The following is a 26,243-nucleotide window of genomic DNA, read 5'->3' as shown; positions in this document are numbered from 1 at the left end:
GGACATTTGTAGGATGTTTTCCCGTATAGCGGTGTATTTAAAAGACATCTTGCCTCCATCTGAGCCTGCTCACGTCTTTATGACATGACATGCTTTAAGTTATCGTGCCTGTGAGACATTGGCCGTGCTGTGTAATTTAGCACCTCTTATCTTATTATTGTTAATGTTATTTATAGAACTGAAATCATTATTGTGTACCAGGGAGCTGTGAGTGTGGTCTCCTTGTTTCAATGTCTAATTTTATTACCATTTTTTGTGTTTACATGACTTTTGTATTGCTATTTGGTATCATTAATAAATACTTTTTTTAATGACTTCTTTTCTCTATCCTTAGGAAGAAATTATTTGAATGTGTGGTTTGGTGACTTAGTGGTTTGGTTTCAAATGGTTTGATTAACATTCAAAAAGAGTCAAAACATGGATAGCTAAAGTGTTGACTATAGGCTGACCACGTACCACACTTAATCGAGATTGCAACCTGAAGAAAAACATTGTGTTTAAAAGTGAAGGAAATACAGATCATGGAAGCATATTATTTCAAGTCCTTGGTCCATTTAGTTTAATTACAGGAAGTGTGTATACAAGTACACTGCAAAGGACAGAATACATTACTAGATAAATTCACTCATTGGGCAAGTAACTGACAAGCACATGTGTTGGATTAAAACTAGTAATTTTATGAAAGGCTGTAGCAAGTGAAAGCTACTACGATGAGATAATTATCCATACTAAATGGTGATGGCAGTCTTGGATGTGTGAATTTTGAAATGTGTGTAATGCTAGTTACACTATCTAATGTAAGTTCTTCTGGTGTTTGGTGGAAGTGTGGAGAAGAGCAACATACTTTTAGTTAAAGCACTTTCCCTCCATCTGTTCATACATCTGCTATCTTCCGAAAACAGCTGACCCAATGTCAAAATACCTAAATGTTTTTAAACAACTGTTATTAGTGGAAAATCAGATACATGTCCGTGACTAACTTATTCTGAAAATAAACTTGGAATGCCTGTCTTCATTATACTCATCTTCTTATGCATCTGGAATATTGCATGCTTGATGCAATGTAGTCACAGTGAACAGCCTGTGCGCAAATAGAAATCAATGGTAAGGGCCTTGAGTCTGGACAGGTTCACAACACAAAGATAAATAGAATCATTGAGACAACTATGCTTACACTGTAATAGTCATGAGATCTTGTGATGATCGTATTCTCTTATTTTCTAATATTAACAGTGGGCTTTCAACATGAAATGGAGGGCAGGTGAGGATTTAGGGTTGGAGTTAAACTTTGGGAAAGGTTTCTGGCTAAGGTTATGGCTGGAATTAGGGTTAGGATAGGTTTATGGCAATGGTGGCATTTGGATCAGAGGTTAGGGTCAGCTTTAGGGTTATAGTTATAGTTAGAGCATAGTTTATAACATTAGCGCTAAGTAATAAAAGTCTATATAATATAAAACTGATTAAAATGGACTGAAAAAAGTCTTTCACAAAGAAGATGGAAGTTACTCTGCTCAAAGTTCAGCCACTTCCAGTTCAGGAAAAAAGAACTATTTCTAACTCTTTGTCCCCCTCCTCTGTTTCAATACTGTAAGTCAGATTTGATCTTTACATGTGAAGTACAAGTAACAAAAATTCTGTATAGACATAACTTCACAGACTTTCCATGATAATAACTACTGATAAGAACTACTCTTAGCATTGTGATGCACTTATTTGGAAGTCACTCTGAGTAAGATCATCTGTTAAATGATATAATTTAATGTATTGTAACTGTAATTTACTTGCAATGCATAATGACATCTGAGTCAGTGTGATTACGCTTGATACTGAGGTTTCAACAACCTAGTGCCAAAAGTGTTGTTGGAAGAGCCCTATCCAATGTGCCTTTATTATTTTTGCCAGGATTATCTTTATTTGTATACTAATAGCAACAGCATAGATAGAAAACAGCAAGAAATACATATGTGATTAAGCATCAAACCTGAATGCAGAGGTAATATAAGAATACAACCAATCAAACACAAATTTACACATATTATGACCCTAAGGAAAACATTTTACATTTTGTAGGAAAGTTAAGAAACCTTCAGAACTGCCTAACACTCATCTATAGTATCAAATCCAATTTCAGCATGGAAAAGATATGTTGGCATGGAACCAAGATGTACTGTAATCTGAGTAGGTGGGTTCTATCTGACAGCAGGAGATTATAAGTGATTCTGCAGTTCTGATGGTTGCAAATAATTTGTTCCACCACTGAGTACTTACACACACCTTCAGTCCTCCCTGTATATTGCATGATGATTACTGTCTCTAATTTCCAGAATGATGTTGATTCATGGTATAAACACATGTACAGTATGTACTACATACAGGCATTTGTGGGCCTCACTTACCTTTAAAATAACGAGTATTTTAAAAGGCTGTTTTGCTGTTTAATAAATAATCTCATTTTGGAAACTTGAGAAGCTCTCCTTTTTACGCTTAGATTCCTATTTGCTATTCACTTGTGGCTACTATTAGACATGTATGACGTATCGCACTGATCTGTCAGCAATGTTGTCCTTTTCCCTTTGACCAATGGGCTGCAGCCTGGCTGTTCACATAGAGATGTCAGCCATGGCAGTGCTTGGGCTATGACTCAGAGCGGAATGTGTGAAAGGAACATGCTCACACTCGGCCCAAGCCAACACATCCCTCTCTCCTGTTGGCTGACTCATGTCTGGATTCAATAAAAAAGCTTCGAGACATCTTAAGTGAACATACTATTCAATTCGATTGCCACTTAAAAAAAGAAAACAGATTAATCTGCTATTTTATTACAGTAAGGTGATGTATTCAGCCAAAATTGAGCCAAAACATCTTCATTGAAAAACTGTTATGTGCAGCTGGTAGTAACTGGGAAGGTTTGATTTTTTAAATGAATAGCACTTTCCCTAGCTATGACTTGACAATTTTGACTGAATCCAGGAGTTAGTTATACTCATATATCTCCTACTACATAAATATATTTTACAGGGCACTACTTTTAAAACATGCCTAATTCTGATCAGACGTATAATTGATTTTAACAATTTTGCAAGTGCCTATTCCAAGAGCCTGGTTCCATTTTAATATCTTAATGGTGTAAATTGTCAGCTATTTTCCACATGGTAGGTTCACTGCAACATTGCTACCCAGATTATTTCCACCTTCACTGACCTGATAAAGATCACATATGGATTTGTTTAAAGGGAAAGATTTAGAAAACTCATCGGAGGCTCTTTTGGTGCCTGTTTATGTAGTATTTTATTTGTCATTGATACCCTCCTTGAAGAGATTTGTGGCTTCTCACAAAGTCAGGTCCATGTGATGAGTTTTTGAATGCCCTGGGGTGTGCCATGTGAATCATAGCTGTATAGAGGGGGACACCCATTTAATTGCTGAGCAACTATGAGAAGGCAGGTTTAGGACATTGCCTCGTTCATATGGACAAGCAAAAACAGCAAGCAGGTGGTTTCTGTCACCTTCGCCATGTTATCTTAAATTAAAAAGAAAATGATTTTAATTGGGAGGTATGAGATATGTTTTAAGATTCAGGTAATGTAAGTGATAAAGGTAGGATAGGTATTTGCCATTACAGGAAATGATAAACACGAACGTACAGATTTTTCAGGCAATGGTTTCCCACAAACGATCAGCGTTCAATATTCCTTGGATACCCCCTAGTGTTGAAAAAAATATATTACATGTTTCACAAGTTTGCTCAAATATGATTATGGTCGTTCAGTCTATGAAAAGGTGACAAACAATTCTTAAAATTGAATAAATAAAATTGAACTTTTTATGCAGTGTTATGGCGAACAAGCCGCTGTAATTGCATAATGCGAATGATCTGACTGCTCTACATGGTTCTCGAACCATAAAGGTAAAGATAAAAGGAAAGCAGACATTAAGGCCTAACAAAGTTGTCTGGGACAAAATGAGGAACCTAAAGTCAGCTATTGATTTTCAGATTTGAAGATTTACTATATTTTCTCAAGAAGACGTGGAGCCTGACTTAATTCATCAGGCAGATTATATATCCACATTATTAATGGCCTCTTTTGTGACAAAATCCTTTCATCCTTTCCGGTTCTTGACTGCATTCTACAGGATTTAGACAAGATTTCAAACAAGACTTTCAGCTGTACTACTTAATATTTTGTAAGGCCTGAAACAAATAAGCAAACAAAACTAGGAAGCAATAACTCCTCACTTTATAAATTTGTGGATTGTGTCTGAGAGTCACACAAAGAAAGAGTGTTATTCAAATTAATAAAAGAAAAATACATATAGATCTAGGCGCAACAGGCTACGTCACAAATATCCACAGTCATTACCGGTGTAGCTGGGAGGATGAGTACATAAGATCGCCGGTCTTGGTCTGTCTGTCGGAGGACTGATTGAAGACGTAACTGGAAGATAATTGAAAACATGAATGGATTTTTGATTAAAGATTCCTGTTTGAGTGGCGGTCGCGAATACGCGCCTTCAGAGTTTAACACTAGTTTTCAAACTTTTCACGCCTTTATGCGCGAGAAACATACACATGGCTTTGTGTGCTATTGAGTAGAGTTTGCCTCCAGATGGCGCTGTGGATCTGTGCCAGGCTGTGTTAAGCATTTTCTAGTCGAAATAAAAGTTTGATATTTATCTATCGACTAAAACAGTGTCCCATATGATATGAATTATAATGTTGAAAGGTTTATCATTTCGTAGTCACAGACCCTTATATTTGTGCCTAAGGTGTGTCAACAAGACAGTCTCTACGCTGACATTGTAATTAGAAAGTCTGCGAAGGGCCGGGTGTGGTGTGTGAATTAAATCAGACTTTGAAGTTGCGATTGCTGTAGGTGGATGCCAATACCATGTAGTGACAAGCATTTACGTTTATTAAATATGTTGTCATTATAGGTAAAGGTATTAGCGTTCATGTGAACTTTTCCCCGAAACATATTGCAAACAACACTGTCGAACTCCAATTATGTGTAATACCAAATTATTTATTGTTAAATTTCGACGCTATACCTAACAACACTGCAATACATGCTCACAGGTTCAATATGCACAGTGGTCATTCCCATTTATAGTTATAAACTACGCAAACATGCGCAACATATTCATCTTATTTGATCTTTACCAACACATAATACCACAAAACCTATCACCAAAATGTAAGTGAGTCGGATAAAGATCAACACGTCTTGTTCTAAGTAATGATTTAATTGTGTAAAACTATGCACATGCCCCCAGGAAAGACAGGTGTTGAGATGGTATTATTCACTGGGTGGAGCGCACAAAAGGTACATCAAACCGCTGTTTTCTTGATTTCAAGTGACCGTATTTCATTACTGACTATTCTTATTAAATGCTTTGACAAACAGCTACGGTAAGCGATTATCAAGGTTTCTGATGAGATCATTTATTATCATTCAATATTTATAAATAAAAAACGTTGAGACCGTGGTTATGTGTAATAATTTTACAATAGTAGGTGTATAGGAATCGTGTTTCAACTGTCAAGTCAAAGATAACTTGAAACAATATTTTCAGTATTGCTGTCTAGAAAACACCATTTCAGTACATTGTTTATATTCAGCGATACTGAAATAAATATATCATTCAAATACATGGAACCTCTACATGCCCTTCAGACAGAAGTAATTAAATGCTCGTGTAGTTTCTCTTTGACTTGTCGAGGGTCGTTTCAGATTACAAGTGTATCCTCTTTCACATCAGAGTTGCGCCATATTCATCTTCATGTCAGTGCAGTTGTGGTGCGGCCGCTAGAGGTGGATGCATTACTCCCGGTTTTGGTGGGATGGACCTCTGAAAACTCCTGGTTTCAACACATTCCTCCGTAATATACTTAAACGCTGTCGCTAAGACCTGGGTTGCTAATACCCAGAGATATTCTGTATACTATCCCATGATATTAAGTTGATTTTTTTTTTTTTTTAATCTTATTTGTATATACCATGTTCAAACGCTGAGGACGTACCTGTTTCTGTATCTCGTTATAACGAGGAGGTGTGAGCTGAGGAAACACTTTTTGCTAGTTTTGTTGCACTTCTTGAGCGGCTTATCTACCCAGCGCGGGATGGGGTCTTGGCTGCAAAGCAGGAGCTAACTTCGACAAGGTGTTGCACTAAACCATGGGAATTTGAGTCGCGGGAAGTCTACATTCTTGCTTGAATTCAAAAAGGAGATGTGAAGCATAACTGAAGAGGAATATTTATCAAATTGAACATTATTATTATTTTTAGAAGAATACAGACACTCAGATCAATCAGTCAAACGTCAGTCGCCACTGCGATGTGACTTACTGTTGACCACTGAGGTAAAAGGTACGGAGAAAACACCGCATGGAAAAGTGAGTTTTGGTACTCCCCCTGGCATGGAAACCTGAAATATTTCTGCATAACTGAATAGCTTTAATGTACTGAGATGAAACCGTTAAAGCCCTTTGGCCCAGCCGTATTAGGACTTTTGTGGAGTTGCTTAGGGTTTCTACAATGCGTTCAGTGTGGTTTGGGGGACAACCATGTGCATTCTAGCTTTATTTACAGGAGGTTGCGTAACCATGAAAGGAGAGAGATTCAGAGAGAAATCCTTTCAATTTTGGGCTTGCCGCACCGTCCCAGGCCATTCTCTCCGGGGAAACAAGCATCGTCAGCGCCTATGTTCATGCTGGACCTGTACAATGCCATGTCCACGGAGGAGGAAGACGGAATGGTGGAGGGCACGGGGAAAGGGTCCCCGGGAAAGACCCAGGGAAGCTCGCGCAAAGGGTACTACGCCTCTCCGCATGGGTACTCCCGCGCGGGACAGTCGTATCGCTTTGCACCGCTGACGAGCCAAAGCCCTCCGCTGGCTACCTCACACGATACAAACTTTCTCAACGACGCCGATATGGTTATGAGCTTTGTCAACTTAGGTATGTATACCTTTAGCAATTTGGTGTCTCTATTCCGCTGAACACATCTCCCGTGCGTTTTCGGTGCACGACAAGCAGGAGCTGCATCCAGCATGCAGATTCCCGGTCGCTGATTGTAACAATGGACTAGACTTTCTAAATATAAAACCCACATACGGGTTGTCTCTGGAAACTCATAGAGTAATATTTTCGTTGCAATTAATTTAAATGCCACATATACGTGTCACATACTGTATGAAAGGTATTGTTTACGGGCCATCGCTAGTTCGTTCAATTATTTGATGTAGTTCGTCTACCTTAAAAATGCAGCATATTTTCGTATTTTATCTCGCACACTTGGAACAGCGTAAGGTTAAACAATATCATAACGATCTCCCTTTAATTATTATGGTTCGTCATGTCGGTCACAGATAACGAATTTCTGTGGCTAAATATATGTGACAATATACGTGGTTAGTCTATGCTTGAATAGTTTACGAGATTTAGTAGGTCCGAATCTCTTGCCCACACCGTTTTCACTTTGTAGGTAACAGGTGTGTTGGCTGGAAGTTTTTAGTTAGCAATATTGTAATCAGAACATTGTTAAAGATGGTGTTATATAAAAACATTAATTGGAAATAAAAAAAACTGATACTCTAAATACTCTAATAAATAATCTCCCTAAACATTTATCCTATATATGTGCACTGACATTTTTCTCAATTCTTTGTTGCTATAAAAGTATCAACAAACATGAAACAAGCAACCACGGGTAATATGTATTTGTGTTTATCACATTTTAAGCGCTCATAAAGCAAAAATCAAAACACTCACCAGCCGTGACTCGGAGTTCAGCTAATAGGTCTCATGGGCTGCTAGCCTAAAAGATAAAATATAAAATTATTTCAGTCATACAGTAGTATGGTGAGGCTAATATGCTGAGTGTTGAATAACACCTGATTTACCATGGCTCAGGTGCCCCTTAACTTTAGAAATTATATTAATATATATCTATAAAAGCATCAGAAATAAAATGCTTTCCCATGGAAACCATCGGCGAGGATGTCGACTCCGCAGAATATTCACATGGAATAAATTCTTTTCATGATTATTAATAAAAACATTTAAGACACCGCTGTTTACTGTAACACGGAAGACGCGTTCATACAGTGATGTGAAGTGAAATTCCGAGTAGTTCGCCCGGGCTGGTGCCGAGGAATTAGCTCCCACATATTGCTTGACTTCTCCATACGACCTTTCCTTGCAGATAGGGTGAAGGCTTCACAGTGCAAGATTTCGATTTTATTGCCTTTCTCCGCTTGGTTCCAGTTGGGCAGCTCAGTGAAATCTCAAAAGCTAGTAAATTAATAAATCCCTGCCTTATCTTGACAAATGGAAAATGGGAAATCCATTTTCTGTCATGCCTAGGCAGAAAGATAACAACAATGACGTTTTTGTATCTTCATTTTTGTATCTTTTGCCCTTATTCAGTGATGGAATGAAAGGCAGATCAAGATAATGACTATATCTACTGCGATGTCAAAATAGAAAACATGTAATTAAAATATGGTGTGCCACGCTTTTGATCCTGTTGATCCTGTGAAACAATCAAATGTAAACTTTAGAAGTAGAAATCCAGATCACACTATGTGTGAGTATACATCTGTCTTGTTGTAATAAAGATCTTATATGTGAAGGTTAGACAATAGGGATGATTAGCACTATATTACTTCAGTAGCCATGACCTTTCACCCTGCTGTTCATACAAACTTATCAGATGACTGTCTGACCTGGGAATAATTGGGTTTAATTACTTCCTGTTGTTAAAGAGAGGAAAGAGGGTGAGTGAGGGCTGTTTTTCTGAATGGATTTTTTCCACTTTTATGGTAACAGCTTTTGAGGGGCAAAGCATATTAAATGCTTCATCATGTTGTTTTTCAGTCCTGCTTACTAAGTATGCTCGGCATGAATCAAGTGCATGTATTACAAGGAGAGTATGTTTCCTCAACACCCCATCCCTTCTTGTGTGGGATCACTGCATACATTTATATGTCATAGATTGCTCAAATCTGAGACTGTTTAAGGAGACAGTGCACTGTGCATCATCAAACCTGTAGTTTACCAAATACAGATGTACAGTTTACTTTACCTGCAAAACCTCAAGGACATCCCAAGCAAAACATGTTTCCAGAAAGGACGTTAAAAAAGGGGTGCTGCTAACAGAAGCATGCCAGGATGGTGTCAGAGAAGGTTCTGCCTACACTGAGGGAGGTGAACTCACAGTCCTTCACCTAGACCCAGTCCCATCTGTTTCCACTTGAGAGCAGTGGCACATGTGTGCTGTCAGCCTGGTAAGCTGAAGCTCTCTAATTTCGGGGACAGTTAGTGGTAAAGTACCCAATGAGCCCATATATTTGTTACTAGCTGTAAACTGCATTCCAACAATTGTGTTTTTTTTTGTGTCTCTTTACAAAGGATCTGTTTTCAGTGAATCAGTCACTATTGTTAAAAAATTGGTTGAAAATGGTCAAATAGGTTCACGAGGACAGCAGTAGTATTGCCATCACATCAGGCAGAGAGGTTAGTTAAGGCTGTTTTCAACTGGTCACTGTTTGCTTGATTTGGGCTGACACGCAGTCGGTTTTGTTTGGGACTACTCCCCCACGTGTTTACCGGTTGTTGGTGTCACAAAGGTCAGTGCAGAGGCTTAGAACGAGATGTTTTTGACGTACCATTTTATTTTCCATGTGCTTTGGAGTGAAGAACGTGGCAGCTTGGCTGTTTGGCACACATTGATTCCGTTTTCCTAAAGGGATTAAGAAAAAACAATGACACCAGCAGAAGCTACACAACTGCTCAAGAAAACAGCCGTGTGACCCTAAAAAAAAATCAGAGGGGTTTTTTTCTTCTCTGAAATCTAGTAATTCACTGTATTCCATCAGACTATCTCCATCATTATCAATCGAGGCCAGTGATAGCGAGAGAGTCTAGAGTAATTAAAAGCACATGAAGTACTATTTGGAGATACATACTTGATTTCTTGTGAAGTAATCAAAGATGGTTTTGAGTGGTATTGTGATGAAGGAAGTCTTAAAAAAATATATTGACAGTTTATGTTTTATAGTAATGATGAAATAGGACAATATCTTTTAAAATCCATGGGTACCCATTTAGTTATTTTCAATTTGCACATAAAAAAATGTAAGATTGAATGCAAATTTGGCCCATACACTCTTTTAGCCCTGCAAATGGTGGTTTTATTCATTGCTTTGAAGGACTTTATTCCTGTAAATAGTTTAAAAAATCAGTCCATTGCACTTAAAAATCATGGGCTAGTATAATTTATGTTTGATTTTGTTTTGTTCTTTTTTTGCCTGATACCAAAGTAGTGTTGTCTGCATGAATGCCAGTCTAAACAGAAGATTTGACTGACAGGGTGTATTGAAGACAAACTAGTAAACACTTTGCCCTTATGTGCCTTAGAGAATAAATCAGCAGTGTTTACACATACCTCGAATTCAGCTTTTTACAATTTTGGGAATTCAGCCATTGATTTCAGGACTGATCACAGGTTCTATAAACCACAGGCTATGTACAAGATCACAGGTTATATAAACTGTCTTTAATTTTCATTTGTAAGTTAACATATAAAAAAGATCAAAGCAGAAATTTAAAAAGTGAAAATCTAATTTGGACCTTGGTATTATCATGCAGGAAATGTACTAAATACAGTCTCAAAATCACACAATGATGTCATCATGATTGCAATGTGCCCTATTTCGATTGAAATCTGAAATAATGTCATGTTACTCCTCTAGATCTCTTTAGGCTCAACCGTATGTGCACATTGGCATGATGTGGGTGTGTTGTTCCAAAGAATATATTTTACTCACTATGTGTACACTAAAACAGTTTAATAAGTGTTGTGTAATTATTATTCAGCATGTGTGTTAAGATTGTTGCTTAATCATTGTGTTATGGGCTGTGCTTTGACTATGTTCTTGTTCTTGTTGCTTGTGTGATATGCATTTAAAACATTTACCATTTAGCACATATTCACCACATATTTTATCATGGCTGTAAGTAAGACAAAAGGATAGATATATGCATCTGGAAGAGAATGTTTGGTCATGGTTGTCAGTTCTCCTCTTCCTCACTTTCCAATTTTTCATCCTTGCTCAGTATTGATTGATGAAAATTAGGGTTGATCTTAATGAGATGTCATTTGCTGGGCAGCAGTGCGTAGGCAATTGCATCCCACCCGTGACCCCAGTGTGTCTTTTGCCTTCCCCCATTAATCTGCTGCTATCTGTCGCCCGACATGTTTGATATTCCTCACCTCTGCTTTCAATTACCAGCCACTGCAGGCTCTGAGCAAGCCCCACTAGTTCAAATCCCATGCGACCTCTGACCCCCCGGTGCTAAGTAACCACAGGCTTTTGCTGTAGATAAACTATCAGCGAAACGGCGCTGTATTATTTCACTGGCCGTGGCGAAAGGCAAACAGGCTTTGAGCCTAACGCTTTTGCCGCGCTTCACAAACTTATAACAGTGTCGTTTGTCATCTGTAATACTGTTATCTTTTTCAGTTTGAAAGAGGAGTTCATTTGTGTGTGTGTGTGTGTGTGTGTGCGTGCGTGCGTGCGTGCGTGCGTGCGTGCGTGTGTGTGTGTGTTGGGGAGGGGTGGATGTAGTGGATATGATAGTGAAACCCTGTTTATCCTCACACTCTATCTTTCAGACCTGCTGTATACTGTTGTTCACACATGTTCCCTGTTTGGACTGTGAAGTGATTAACGTCAAAACAATACTGAGAACAACAGTCATGGTTTTACAACACACTACATTTTTCCAGATGAACAGGCACCAGTTAAGGTTGCATTTCTACACTCTAATCCATTTTTAGAGAAAATTATATGACGTTCCTTTGAGGAAAGAAACAGATAGCTGTTTCACACCCAAACAGATAATTTTTTTAAGATTTTGGGTCCTTGGTTAAAAAAAAATGAGGTCAAAACAGTCTGGGAAATCTTGCAGAAAAATTTTCACCTTTGTTTTTTTTGTCAAATGAAAGAGCCAGAGAAAGTGTCTTTAATTGAAATGGGCCTGTTTTTCTTAACTGACAGGCCATTCATCATGAGAAGAGAATGCTGTAGAGCTCACAGTGCCGGGCCTGTCTTGGAACGGCTACCTGTGCTCACTGGACTCATTTAATGAACTGGAGAGGGTTTCAGTTGGTAGTCAAAATGTTTGGATTGCATTTGGTATGTTAAAGGTTTTGATAAATGACCTTTTTTTTCAGAAAGCAAATGCTGACATGATTCTTTTTCATTTTTGGGACAGCATTTTCTCATGTTACTGTCTGTCAAGTGTTTGATAAACCTAACTCTGACCTTCACATCCTAAACTATTTCCAGACCCCAAAGATAATCCTCCATTTTTTCTTCATTTTTTCTTTCAGTGGAGAGAGATAAGGATTTCTCCCACCAGCGAAGGCACTACAAAGAGTTTCGGTTTGACCTCACTCAAATACCTGATGGGGAGGCAGTGACCGCAGCCGAGTTTCGTGTCTACAAAGACCGCAGCCACTCTCGTTATGAAAACACCACGCTGAAGGTCAGCATATACCAGGTCATCAAGGAGTACCAGAACAAGTAAGTGCTGACACCATTTTTGAAAACAATACATAAAATTCTCAAGATCTAGGCAATGTTATACTCCAATGCATGGGAAGTTGAATAGATGGGTTCAAGGCTTTAGTAGAGGTGTGTACATTCAAATTTCTTCAGCAAAGTCTTCTGCATTAGACGATGGCATTATGTATTAATTCAGTAAGCCTTTGTCTTTTCACAGTTGCTGTTATTGTAAATAACATACCACCTCTCTTTCTCTTATTTCTATACATCGACCTGACAGTATAAACCTCCCCATCATTGCTATAGTACTCCCCTGAAATCAAATTACCATGGGGGATGGGGGGTACGATACAGAGTGGGATATCCTGAGGGAAGGCTCTTTGAAAATGGGAAGGGCCATTGTGGAGATGATTGCAATTTATCACTCAATGGTTTTATGAGTCTCGGATTCTCCTTGGAAAAGAAAATGCTCTCTCATATTCTTTTCAGCTGAGAGGAACCGAGGTTATCAAATGTCCTTTGTTTATTGTTGATCAGGCATACCGAGTCACTGAATACGTGGGGTGCCCTATACTCTGGGATGGAACCTTACACGTTCTGAAAGTTGAACACAGCTTAAATGGGAAATGGGTGTTGAGTTCTGGCTGCATTTTGAACATTTAATCTTTGATGAGGCTGGTTTTTCATAATGTCGACTGGAAGTGAGCATCCGTAAACTCCCCCCCCCGAGTCCCAGACCCCACCCAGGGATTCGCTCATACTGGTCGTTTCCAACAAAACCCCTTTAAACAACTCCTCTTCAGACTTCAGACTTCAGTTCTGCGAAACACTTTAGGCAAGCAGTCAAGCAGAAAATAAAAGCACATCCTGTTTACATTAGCGTGCTTCTGGAATTTTCCGGGATTCTTCTTTTCTTCTTCTCAGGGTGATTACAACATTTGTTTCAGGAAGTTTCAAGTGTGTTTTAGAAATTATTAACATTACAGTGTTCAAAAAGGTCTAAATATATACATTTCTGATATCACGTATAAAAATAGTAGAGAGCTCATTCAGAACTACAAACATTGTGACATTCACAGACATGTATGATATAGTAACATATTCTGCTCCCTGGATATGAACTTATTTCATTTATGGATTCACCAAAGACTTTGCTCCTCTTATCTTGTTTCATATTTTGTAGAAAATAATAAGATGGTAGTAGTAAACCTTGACCTCTTTTTTTTTCTTAAATTTTTTTTTTCTTAAAGTTTTTCTTAAAAACTTTCCCCCCAATTTTCTTGTAAATATGTGTGCAACTTGTTGCTGCCACAAAACCAATGCATTTGAATTTTTAAGGACTTCAATGACCTCTGTATTCTTACTGAATTTGTTCTGTTTTGGGGTTCATTGTAGAAAATCATTGCAGATTTTGATTTTCTACATCAATTCCACACTGTTCATGTCAACAACAGTGATCTGTTGTACATAAAGTACATATTGTGTGCCTATTATTATTATTTTTAGAGTTTTTTAGATTGGGATGCTTGTATGGTAATATTTTTTGCCTTTTTTTGATAATGTGACTTTTGTTAAGTCTACCCATTTAAACTACAAACACTGTCAGGATGCATCTGTTTCCATTACAAGTTTTATTTTTGTTCAGTGTTATTCCTGTCAACCAGATGAAAAAATATACTTCCATACAGAACCATAAATAAAAGCTTGGATTGTATTTTTGGGGTTAAGTGTGAGGAATAATGATATTTTCAGTTTAAGCCCTTGAAAATATATGTGAATCAGATATATTGTCTATAGTGACTTGACTAAGGCATCTGTTCAATGTCACTGCATAGCCCTTTAATTTAGTCCATTGAATAGTGGATTTAAGGAAGTGTTATTTGGTGTTACAGTCACATCATTTTTGTGAGAGATAGATAAGAGATTGCTTAAATATTTTGCTGAGAGTAAAGTGAATGCACTGCAGTGAACATTGCAGTCAGTTTCAATTGAGTCGATAGTTAAGAAGCTTGTTTTTGCATTCTGTTTTTTTGGAAATAAATTCAAGAGTATAACTGCATTACTTATTGGCTTTGATAGCATTGTTCAAGTCAGCATACACTGAAAGGTTGTTTCTTTTCTACAAAGATCGCAAACATTCTCATTTTTCTATGTAGATGGTTTTGGAGTTAATTAACAGAATGTGGGAGACATTATAATAGTTAGGAATGGAATTCTTGTGCAAGAACACCCTTTCAGTCAGGTTAGAACTTTTTGACCCCTGATCTATTGTGGAGCGTACCACAAACCCCAGGAGGCAGTGGGGCAGGTGCTGAATATGTTATCAGCCTGCATATTTCACAAACAAAGGAAAATTCCCTCGCACAAAGAGGTGCTTAGAACCTTGCATTCTTGCATTTAGATGACAAACAGCATGAAAAGCATGTGCACCTCATTAGATACGACTGCCTTCCACAACACACACGCAAACACACACACGCACACACGCTCACAAAGAAACAAAATAAAAACAGGCAGAAATCATTGCCAATATTTATTTTTAAAGTAGAGAAGGACTTTTCATACCAGTGTCTGAACATGCAGTACTGGCCTAGAGTTTCAGGTTCCAGAATATATTCATTTGTTGATGTAAACGGAGCCCGTTTGTTGGCTTAAAATGGAAAAAAAAAAAAAACATTTCAGACAGCTATTATATAGTCAATAGCACAGTCTTCCTTATTGAAACACAGATGTGGAAGTGTTTGATTCAAGACTCAGGGCTAGGTTTTATTGGCACCGATACGAGGCTTCAACAAAGTGGAGCTTTTCATGAACCAGAAAAAAAGGAAACATTTTAAAGTTTAACTCAGTGAAATTATTGTGACCTGCTGTTGAGGGCTCTTTTTGTAGAGTAGAATACAGTATGGGGCCTTGTCTGGAATTTCACAATGGTGACAGAGTTTATTTTCAGTATGGGAGGTCTAAACCTTACTTAATACACAGAGAGGGGACTACTGACGCCTAGTATTGAAAATAAGTAATTGTATAACGCTCACATGTTGCTATTCTGTGTAGACATTGTAGAATTGTTCAAGTGAACTTAACTTGTGGTAGGGCTTGAATAGTGTTATGCTCACGCTCACTGGTCTGGTCTAAATTGAATGGATTGAATGGATACACGTATTTTCTGTTGAGCTGGAAGTAGCTCTGGATAAGAGTGACTGCTAAATGCATGTAATGTAATGTAAAGTTCACAACTGCCCTTACAAGTCCTTTTTACAACATGCACATGATACCAACTCACAGGCCAAGTCTTAGGTCTATGTCCATGGCTGATGCCATTTCCATTAGAACCACTCCAGTGATTTAACTTGCTAGTAAAGAATTGCATTGCTCTCATGTTTTGTGTAGGAAGGGTACAACAGCAGTACACCTGGGAATCAAACCTGCTGCCTTTGAGTTGTAAGACCAGTTCCATAACCACTCCACACTGCCGCCTTGTCTATGGGCTTCCAGCCCTGGGCTGTCTCATTCTCACCAGTCCCTTTCTGATAATGTCCTGGGATAAAGCCATTCCATTAGTGGGTCGCTGGCAGTTTAAACACTTATGAAGCCTTGGAAGTCCATCACTTATCACTCCTCATAATATCTGCATAGCTGGTCAGGCATAGCCGTCTCTTTCTTTTTAGGGGCCCTGTAGGGGTGGGAACAAACTTACCAGCCCACCTGCCAGCCTAAACAATTTTACAGAAGCATAAAAATCTCCCAAACCCTGTTCAGTAAACTCTCCCATCTGTGGTTAGCCACCACCTCTCTTCCTATTAGTCATGCACATCAGAGTTCCAGTGACGTCACATAGGCACTGACAACCTGACAAGATCCCTTGTGGTCAAAGCATCGCCTGTGTGTCTGCTCACTCCATAATATCCCGTTCTGGGAGCTTTATAACAGTGTGTTGGTGCATTTCTTTCCTTCCCAGCTGTCAGCCATGCTTTTACATTTGCAACAGTGCTTTTTTTGTTTTAAAGAGTTTCCCACTCCCGGTCACAGGTCATCTCCAAGAAGCCAAATATAAACCTGGTGTTAAAGTACTCAAAGGTGTGATGGTAAATGTGACCGAATGGCAGGCCACAGGAATAAGAGAGAGACTGAGAAGACTTACTGTGTTTCATTATATATTCCGTTTTTAATAACCATTGGAAAATAAATTCCCAACGTTATCTAGAAATACAATCTGGCTGTTGACCCGTTTGGTCCAGCTGAATGTCCCTTTAGCCTGGATTTCTTGCACTTGTGAAAACAGTTGCTAATCCAGCCAGTGAGTCATTAGTCCCTCCTCTGAGACAGGAAAGTTTATTTCAGAATGTGACACTCAAAAGACAAAGGACAACAAACAAAGCTGGTGAGATGCTGATTTTTTAAAAGAAATATTTTTGGCATAAATCTGAAAGCTGTGAAATACTGCTGGAGAACCGTATTCATTATGCAGTGGTGCCTTGTTTGTGTAATCACTTCCGAAGTGGCAGGTCGGGGCCTCCCGAAATTTTAGATTGTTTCCATGTACAAGTCACCCAGGGGAAGCATATGTTCTCTCCTTGTGTGGCCTGTCTATGGGTTTAAACCACAATCCAAGTGGATTAACATGAGTTACTTGATTGGGAACTGTTCCCACACTTAAAGTGTGTCTGAGTGGGGTAAAAAATTATATTAATCAGGGTCTGTTTATTCCTAATGCAACTGTCCTGAATGTTTTCCATCTTCTCTTTGCTTTTCAGCATTATGTATGACAAGCCTAATTTAGCCAATCACGACTGTGGTTCATTATTCAAGCACCAGCATGCAGTTAAAATGTATGCCTGTGGAATACACAGCACTCCGGGCCCACGTTTTTATCTAGCAAACATAAAATCCTGCTATGCGGTCTGTGGTCTGCAACAAGGAAAGCTTGCTGTGTCACACCCGACATGTCAAAGCCAGTGGTGAGGTAAAAAATGCTGTCTGTTCAGAAATGACCCTTGATTTTCCTTGCAGGGATGCAGAGACCTTCTTGTTGGATTCAAAAAAACTGAGGGCATCTGATGGAGGCTGGCTGGTGTTTGACATCACAGCCACCAGCAACCACTGGGTACTGAACCCCCAGCAGAACATGGGGCTGCAGCTCTCTGTGGAGACTATGGATGGTAAGAAACTTATCAGCCAGGACTCCTTGACTCTGGAGCAGAAGCCATTGCATCAGCCAAGACAATGAATTATTTTACTGTTTAACAGACACCCAAATAGAGGGTGCCATGGCGTACAGAGTGCACAGTTTCCATATGATGTGTTTATGCAGCTCTATATATACTGTAGGTTAGGAAAAGTACCCCTCTCAGTGATACAAGAGCTATGTTTTCCACGTCTTTGGGAAACCCCCCTCCTCTCTTCTCTCGCCCATTTTATGTATATCTCTCTTTCTCTGCTGTGAAATGTGGCTCTTCTGGGCCATTTTGTTGTTGCTGTTGCCAGGGGTTTATTGTAGAAACAGGAAAGCAAATCACCACTAAACGCACTGTTTATGGTGACCCCAGGCTTTGAAGAATGGTTTGCCTTGGAATGAACTTGAAAAGAACACACTTTTAACACACCATTTAATGTTCCTCATCGCGGCTCCAAGCAAGTGTCCAACAACAAAATAGAACTGGAGCTAAAAGGCGTCACCACTTTGTGTGTAATTTAAGGTCTTTAAGGGAAACTTAAAAGATCATATTTCCAGGGTTCAGTGGTCCACACCAGAACCCCACACCCCCAGAACCCTATCCACCAAGGGGAGCGGATTCCTAACAGTAGCCTGGTAACCGGCTGCGGACTACGTGTTCGCGCCCCACCAGTCCACTGTGGGGTTACCCAGATTGTGTTTGGCAGATTGGGGTGTGACACAGGGGAATTCTTCAGGTGAAGGGAAAACGTCAGGGAAGGTCAGAGGTACTACTGATCTGAGTAGACCCCAAGACTGGCAGCTCTAGAATTGAGAATCAAATTTATTTTCACAAATGCATAGATATAACAACTGCAAATGCAACAACTGCAAAGAGCAACATTCACCCCCTAATAGTGCTTATGTCCCTAAATACTAAACATACGATAAACAGAAAAAAACTGATATAAGAAAAATTACGGAACAGATATGACGTTGCATTACTCTTCATTGAGTGTTTAAAAGCAGAATTAAACCGTATAGGGCACTGTGAGGTGCTGGCAGAGCAACGGCATTATGAAAACATTGTCTTTTGGTTTCAGTGGGAAGAGGTGTTCAATGGAAGAGCTATGCAATGAGAACCTGTCTCCTTTTCCGTCTCTATTGACCATTGTGCTGTGTGCTCACCAGCTTCACCTCTTTTTATTTCTGTGCTTTTCTTGTGAGGAAGTGTAAAGGAACGGCACACTACGGCCCACTGGCCCTTAAACGTTAAATAAACGTTTCCACATAGACCTGGAAATATCAGATTCTATTTTCTTTAAGCTAAGGAGCCTCCAGAGATTTTTTTAAATGGAGCAAAACGTACAATACAACACTGTTTTGTGGAAGAAATTTCTAGAGCAATAATCTGTTTTAAAGATATAATTAAACCATGTAGAAACCTTCTTTGATGAAAGAATCTCAAAGCCTACTGTGATACCTAAAATCAAGTTTGTTACATAATTACATAGCTATAATCAGGGAATTATTTTGGCATGGCTCCTGATTTCACAGTAAAAATGTTAAAATAATCTTGGGTGATAGAATTGTGTTCTGTGTCTATGTGTGCATATTAAACCAGGACTGCACCTGAATAAACATTCTGTGTGACTGTTTCGTTATAGAAATGGGTCAATCTTATGTACGTATTTGGCTTCATGTTTTACACAACTCCTGCTAATGAAGGGGGATCTGAGCAGAGTTTTATTTACTAAAAGCCAAATGGAAATTTCTAGAATTGAGAGGCAGTTCCACTTCCTTGCCCAGTACTTCAGGTTCAACAAAGTACTGAAAACGTAGCAAAGTGAAACAAAATAAAAAAATGTATTTGTTGCAATTCAGTTGCAAATTAATTTATTAAAATAACAGCATTTGTAATTGTACTTGTGTGGTGAAATGCACTGAATTCAAATCTTTTATCAGTAGTGACTAATCTTTGGATTCAATCAATATTTGTCCTTAACTTTGAATGAAACAAAAGCGCAAAAACTGTGTTTTTTGTTGTTCTTCATTGTAGCAATTGGTGCGCTCTGTAAACATAACCAATTTTTTCTCGATGAAGACAAAACTATTTATTTATTAGTTAAATATGGCATTAGACAAATGTTGATTTAATCAAGCAGAAACTATTGTTGCTGATGAATGCCGTCTAGAGAATGGTGAATTTATGAGATGTTGCACTTATCAAAGGGATATTGGTGTTCAGATGTTATTGAATGTTGAAAGTGGAAGGGTGGGACGATTTTCCATGACAGAATCCTACCTAACTCATGTTTATAGGAATATGGAAATAAACACAACAGCATTAATTTAACATTAGAATAGTTTAAAGACTCAGCTTGACAGTGTAGATGTTAAGTAAGTGCAGATCATTATCATCATTCTAACATTTCAACATCGCATAAAATAACCGACATGGTTGGCTGTGTGGGGTACAAATTTCGTTTTGTGCGGTAAAATGAGGAAAACATTTGGAATGGTTGCCTGTTTTGTCAGTTACAATGATCCAACTAAAAAGCAAGGAAATGTTTTCTTTTTTTTAAAGCGAAAGACATTGATGAACTACTTGGTGCTGGATAATCTATGCGTCTGGGACATTGTCTGATGAAATACGTCCAGATAAAACATAAATCCAGATTGGGACAGCTGCATGACTTCAGATATAAGACTTTCATTTAATGGCTCTGTTGCTCGAATTGAGCAGCATGTTCTGCTACCACATATGTTGAGGCTGTATCTAAAAGTAGGTATGAAATGTTCTCCTAATCCCCTTTATGTCTCTGAATTAAATGGAGTGTATCTCATTGAAGTGCCGTATGTTGGCTGCTGAAAATCTTTTAAAAATATGTACTTGTTTACAATCCTCAGATGCAATACAGCATTCAGATTAGACCTCACTGGTTTGCAGTTGTTTTTTGTATTCCATCTGTATAAACATCTGTATAAAGGCACTGGAGCATTTTTAATGGTAAAATAGAAATTTGTCAAGCATCACCTGCCTATAATATTACCAACCAATTAATATTTAAAGTATATTCCTAAATTTATAAATATTAAATCAATGTACATTGTTAGCTTCACTCTAATCAACATTTAAGGAGTTTTTCATTTCGCTTGCTTTTGTACATGTTTCACCATGTGTGGTAAAGCAAATAGTAACATGTACAACAATAGTAACAGATGGCTGCTTTCTCAGGTACAGTGTAAAAACAATCCAAGATTAAACAAAAACAAAATGCAATTTAGAAAAACCAACAACTTTCCCAAAAGTTACTACTCTGCATACCATTTCAACCTCAGTGGGAAAAAAAATCTGAAATTCTGAATTTAAAATCACACACAGTAGAGCGTGGGGTGAAACCGTACTGTGACCTTTTGTCTCTTGCGTTTGATGCACGTCCCGCTTACAGGTCGAAGCATCAACATGAAGTCTGCTGGTGTGGTCGGGAGGAACGGGCCGCAGTCCAAACAACCTTTCTTGGTGGCGTTCTTCAAAGCCAGCGAGGTGCTGCTTCGTTCAGTGCGAGCCACAGGAGGAAAGAGGAAGAATCACAACCGCAATAAATCTGGGGGGCAGCAGGACTCCTCTCGGGTCTCCAAAGCAGGAGGTGGGACAGCGTTTCTGTTTCCTCACTACACTTTTAAAAGGGAAAACAGCTCCACTTATTTCTGATAAGTAATTGCTATGCAAAATTACTGGCCACTCAGTTTGGTATTTACTGTACATGCCTGTAGCAATTTAAGTGATTTATTTGGCATCCAGACCAGCTTACAGCATTTAACATACATTAAATATGTGTCAGCAGTAATGAGATCAACAGAAGCACAGAACAGCCAGAAGTACAATGAGTAGGCATTGATCTGAATAACAGATAACAGTGCCTAACAGGTTTCCATAAGAGAATCATCATTGCATCGTCCCAAAGTGAATATATCCTACCCCTTTTTAAAGTTCATTGATGTCTCCCTCACCAGCGCTTTAAATACTGCTGAATCATCATACACAAGGTCTCCTCAGTATTTGTTGGGTACAATTTACAGAGGGGTGCTGTGCAGAAATAAATAATTTAAAGAAATCAAATAATGAAAACCATTTGTTGGGTTGAGTGCATGTCTGTCAGACTCATTTTTAATTCACTGTCACCTACATAAAAAATGGTTCCCCCATTACATATTACAGGATGTTATGTCTACTCAGGCAGCGTTTCTTTGCCAAGGTTTCACATCGGGCCCCTTGTTTCACTTGCACGCCGCCCCGCCCTGCTCCTTGCTCCCTGTATCTAAACTAGCATGATGTCAGCAGGGCGCTCAATCAGCTGCAGTCTATAAAAGTAACCTCTGACTGTGGCTTTTTTGAAAAGGGATAATTACAGAGCTGAAGGACAGGCAGAAGAACTACCCAGCCACCCACCCTCCCTCTTCTCCTCTCCCTGTCTCCTGTTCTCTGGTCCATCATCTCTTATTTTTCTCCCCCTCCCTCTGTCAGTATTTGCAGTGCTTACAGCATCCAGCTCTCATTGGTTGCCATTATTCAGCGTGTGCCACCCTATCGTTTCACAGAAAGCACAAGAGCACTTGGCAGATAGTTTATTCACTCCTACTTAGGAGGTAATGCAGAACATAATGTAGTGCATTTTCTGATGTCTGTTATGATATGGTTTGAAGCATTGCATTTTGGCCTGGGACTTGCAAATAAAGCGCACATTTGGTTTTTTTCTTCTGAAACCATAAAAGAAGAAGTGGGTAGAATGTCTGATATGCTATAGTCCTGATGAGTTTTATTCCATTGCCATCTGTGAGTCTGTGGAGAACATCTTTTTTTCTTATTTTAGTATATGATGACAGTGGTGCTGTTTTATTTCAGCTAATCCAGTAAAATTGAAATACGATATATCCAGAGTAGGAACTTTATGTGTGCCGCCTCCCACATACACCGCAGCTTTGGAAGTGCACACAGTTTTACAGCAGATTAGTAGCTATCTCAGCTACAGACAAAAGTCAATATGATGAATCACTGATTAGTCACACATACTAAATTCCATATTGGTAATTTATTAGACATGGTTCCTGACGATGGCGAGAAAATCACAGGGTAACACATACATGCTTGATTCAGCCATTTTTTTTAAAAAAACAAAGCTATTTTTAACCAAAACCACATTTTTCATACATGTTGCAATTGCTGCACTTGTCGAACTGACTCATTTGCACGAGTCAGACTAAAGAAAATATGTTGATTTAATCCATGAGGTATGTATTCTTAAACATATAGGATAGTGTCCTGCAGTCTCATCAGCACCTAGGGCATTTACTGCCATTGCAGGGCATGTTGACTGTTCCCCATTCCCATTCATTATTGTGGATACACTTTCTGGGCTGATTGCTTTCAGTATTGATGTGCATATTCAACTTTGATAGCTCTAGTCTACCAAGAGGGGTCAGAGCACAAAACAGATCTTAATCAGTGAGATCATCAGTCACCGCGGGTGTGCAAACTCGAGAAGAAATGACGCTGTTCACTGTTAACAGTTATTAAATATTTTATGCAGAAATGCTGTGGTGTGGATTTCCTATTGTTCGTAGTCATTATGATATTGCGTAAAGCCTAGGTCAGTGTCACAATTTGTTATGTACCAGTATTCATATGGTGCCTTCTTAATTAGAAGAAAGCCTTTTAATGTCCCCTGAGGTCAGAATTGTGTCAACTAGAGGTCAGAGAGGAAGTGAACTCTGTGGCACAGAATACAGACCACAGAACACAAATTACGGCAGTGATCAAATTACAGTTAGCAGTACTACTTCCTGTAGAGATCTGAAGGAGAAACTGAGAGGCAAATGCATGGCAGCAGTATGCACATGGACTCCAAACACTGTTTTGGTCTGTTTTACGTCCAACAGTTACTACTGTAGGCTTATAAACATTAAGCCATCTCATCAGTAACCTTCCGGAGTTTAGGGGGGAACATGTTAGACGTATCCTGAGTATCGGCCCTGTAAGAAAAGCCTGCCCTGGTTTTGATGTGTGATTTTGCTTTGTCCTTACTCTTGTCAGACCAGAACACCAGTGAACAAAAGCAGGCCTGCAAGAAACACGAACTATATGTGAGCTTCCGTGACCTGGGGTGGCAGGTAGGGGACACCACCTATTGAACAGCTGCATGTGTGACTACACCGGGTCCGATGCCAAGCCTTTCCTGTGGTGTAACAGACCCTCCTCATGTATTTACCATGTCCCTAAGTTCCAGGCATGAAGTCTGTTGTCTGTTTGTTAGTGTAAGATCAGAAACATGGTATAGACAATACGTTATGGCCCTTTCTTTAAATTAGGCTCAAGTTTCTTGGCTTGTCAGTGTAGTTCATGAAGAAGAATGAATGACAGAGCCTTGGGAAAAATATAACCTCAACAATGGCTTGAGAACTACTCTAAGATTCTGTTCCTTTTCATTTTTATTTTTATCTGAAGGACTGGATTATTGCACCTGAAGGCTACGCTGCTTTTTACTGCGATGGAGAATGTTCCTTTCCTCTTAATGCACATATGAACGCAACAAATCATGCCATTGTGCAGACCTTGGTATGTGGTCATGTGGTTGTAATGAGTCTATTGAAATGTGTTTGTGTGCCTTTGGCAAGGTGATGTTACCATGTGAAGTTGCTATGGATTCAGGTTTAACTATGACATTTTACTTTGAAACCTGTACATACATTATTAGTATCAGATTATTTTAAACACACTTCCAGCTGTTGACACAGATACTGTGTGCCTTTTCCATTTCCCACAGGTCCATCTGATGTTCCCAGACAATGTGCCTAAGCCATGCTGTGCCCCAACCAAACTGAATGCCATCTCCGTTCTGTACTTTGATGACAGCTCCAATGTTATCTTGAAGAAATACAGGAATATGGTGGTGCGGTCATGTGGCTGCCATTGAGATTACATGGGGCTATCTTGTCTCCAGATGTGTAGGATTGCTGGAAAACATATCAGTGATAGATAGTTAATCTGAGATGTGATGTACAGTGTTATGTATATATTAGTTCCTTCATCTTATTTATTTTCCCATTTTGTGATAACTTGCTTTTTTCCTTCATTTTGAAATGAATATCACTCAAGTCAGCTGTCAAGCAAAACTATCATATTAATATGAGACGATACATGGGGTTGTATAACCATCAACAATATATAGCTACTGTATGCAGAGATACTTTTACAGCTGTTTGCGGTGGTTTCTCAGAAATTTCTGAGATGGGAAAACTGCATTTCACCTTGGGTTAAATTCTGTGATAAAGTTTCGAGTTCAAATGGTCTGCAATTTGTTTGGAGAAAAACCACCCGACAACAATCACTCAGACCTTTGACAGTGCTGTGTTTTTCTTACCATGGTTCATGTGCTTTTTGTAATCCTTGTTTTTAACATTTGAGGGCATTTATTTTTCATTAACCACTCAAGCAAAGCTTGTGTTTGCTGCTATACTGTTATAGATTAGAATTACCAGAGGATATGAATTATTAATGTTGTTTCTAACATAGAAGTAGAATCCAAAGCTCTACTATTAAATAGCATCATTTTTACAGGAAGGATTGCCACTTCTCTCTAGATCATGTTTATTCAACAATTGTTGTTTATTCAACAATTACAATAATTCAACAATTACCAGTTCCTAATTATTGGTATTGAAATAATACCTTAGGGAAACTAATAATTCTGATCACACCACAGTGTCCTCTGAAGCCTTGTGGCAAGATCTAAGTCAAAAACAGACTCTTTTAAATCCTTCTTTCAGATATGAAAAGGTATTGGTTAAATTTATTTCTTTCCATACTTGTCTGGCACTACATCAGTTGGATGGAAAGTAAAGTTTGTATCTAAACTGAGCCCCTGTTCATTTTTTAAACATTTCTGTTCCATTAGCAATTTGACGCTAATAATGTTTACACTAAAGGATAGACTTTAAACACTCTACATCATAAAATTGGGGAGGAAAAACTTGTGGTTATTTGAACAGTATCCATAGCTTAATGACTTTGAAGAATACACATATAATGTTTTCTTGAAATAACTAAAGCTGAAAGAGGCTTCCTTGGATCAAAACATTTCATATATGCCGCAATATATATTTCTCCAGCTTTTTTAATGAACAAATGTAAAAAGTGGCATTCAATATTCAGTTAGTCTGTGTTAAGTCTAAGAAGTTTTATAAATTTCATTTGTAGTAAGCAACACATTAAATCACCACCACAAAACAAGTTATATGACAGAAAATATAGTTTTCTTATTTAATAACATTTTTCATTAATATTGTCATATTTCACTCAAAAGTTTCCTTTAACCATACCCAATGATTAAAGAAAGTAACATACAAAAGAAAAAAGTTCTTGTATTTTTGTTTATGTGTGATTAGTATCTTTGTAGATGATTATGCTTTTTTGTAAAGGTTATTCTGGTAACTCGAGTAATATATTTTTAAATCTAAA

At 38.5% G+C, this 26,243-nt stretch overlaps 1 protein-coding gene across 1 annotated transcript; it reads left to right on the top strand.

The window, feature by feature from the left end:
* Positions 1 to 5,816: 5,816 nt before the first annotated feature.
* bmp5 (bone morphogenetic protein 5) lies at positions 5,817 to 24,799 on the top strand. Its single transcript, XM_036546539.1, has 7 exons — positions 5,817 to 6,958; positions 12,399 to 12,591; positions 17,584 to 17,732; positions 21,178 to 21,375; positions 23,820 to 23,896; positions 24,231 to 24,341; positions 24,550 to 24,799. Exons 1-7 carry the CDS (start codon positions 6,469 to 6,471, stop codon positions 24,697 to 24,699), a joined length of 1,368 nt encoding a protein of 455 aa, XP_036402432.1. The 5' UTR covers positions 5,817 to 6,468; the 3' UTR covers positions 24,700 to 24,799.
* Positions 24,800 to 26,243: the final 1,444 nt, after the last annotated feature.

The sequence above is a fragment of the Megalops cyprinoides genome, chromosome 15, assembly GCF_013368585.1.
Source record: "Megalops cyprinoides isolate fMegCyp1 chromosome 15, fMegCyp1.pri, whole genome shotgun sequence".
In the NCBI taxonomy this organism is placed as follows: domain Eukaryota; kingdom Metazoa; phylum Chordata; class Actinopteri; order Elopiformes; family Megalopidae; genus Megalops; species Megalops cyprinoides.
This window is presented reverse-complemented; position numbering and strand designations above follow the sequence as displayed.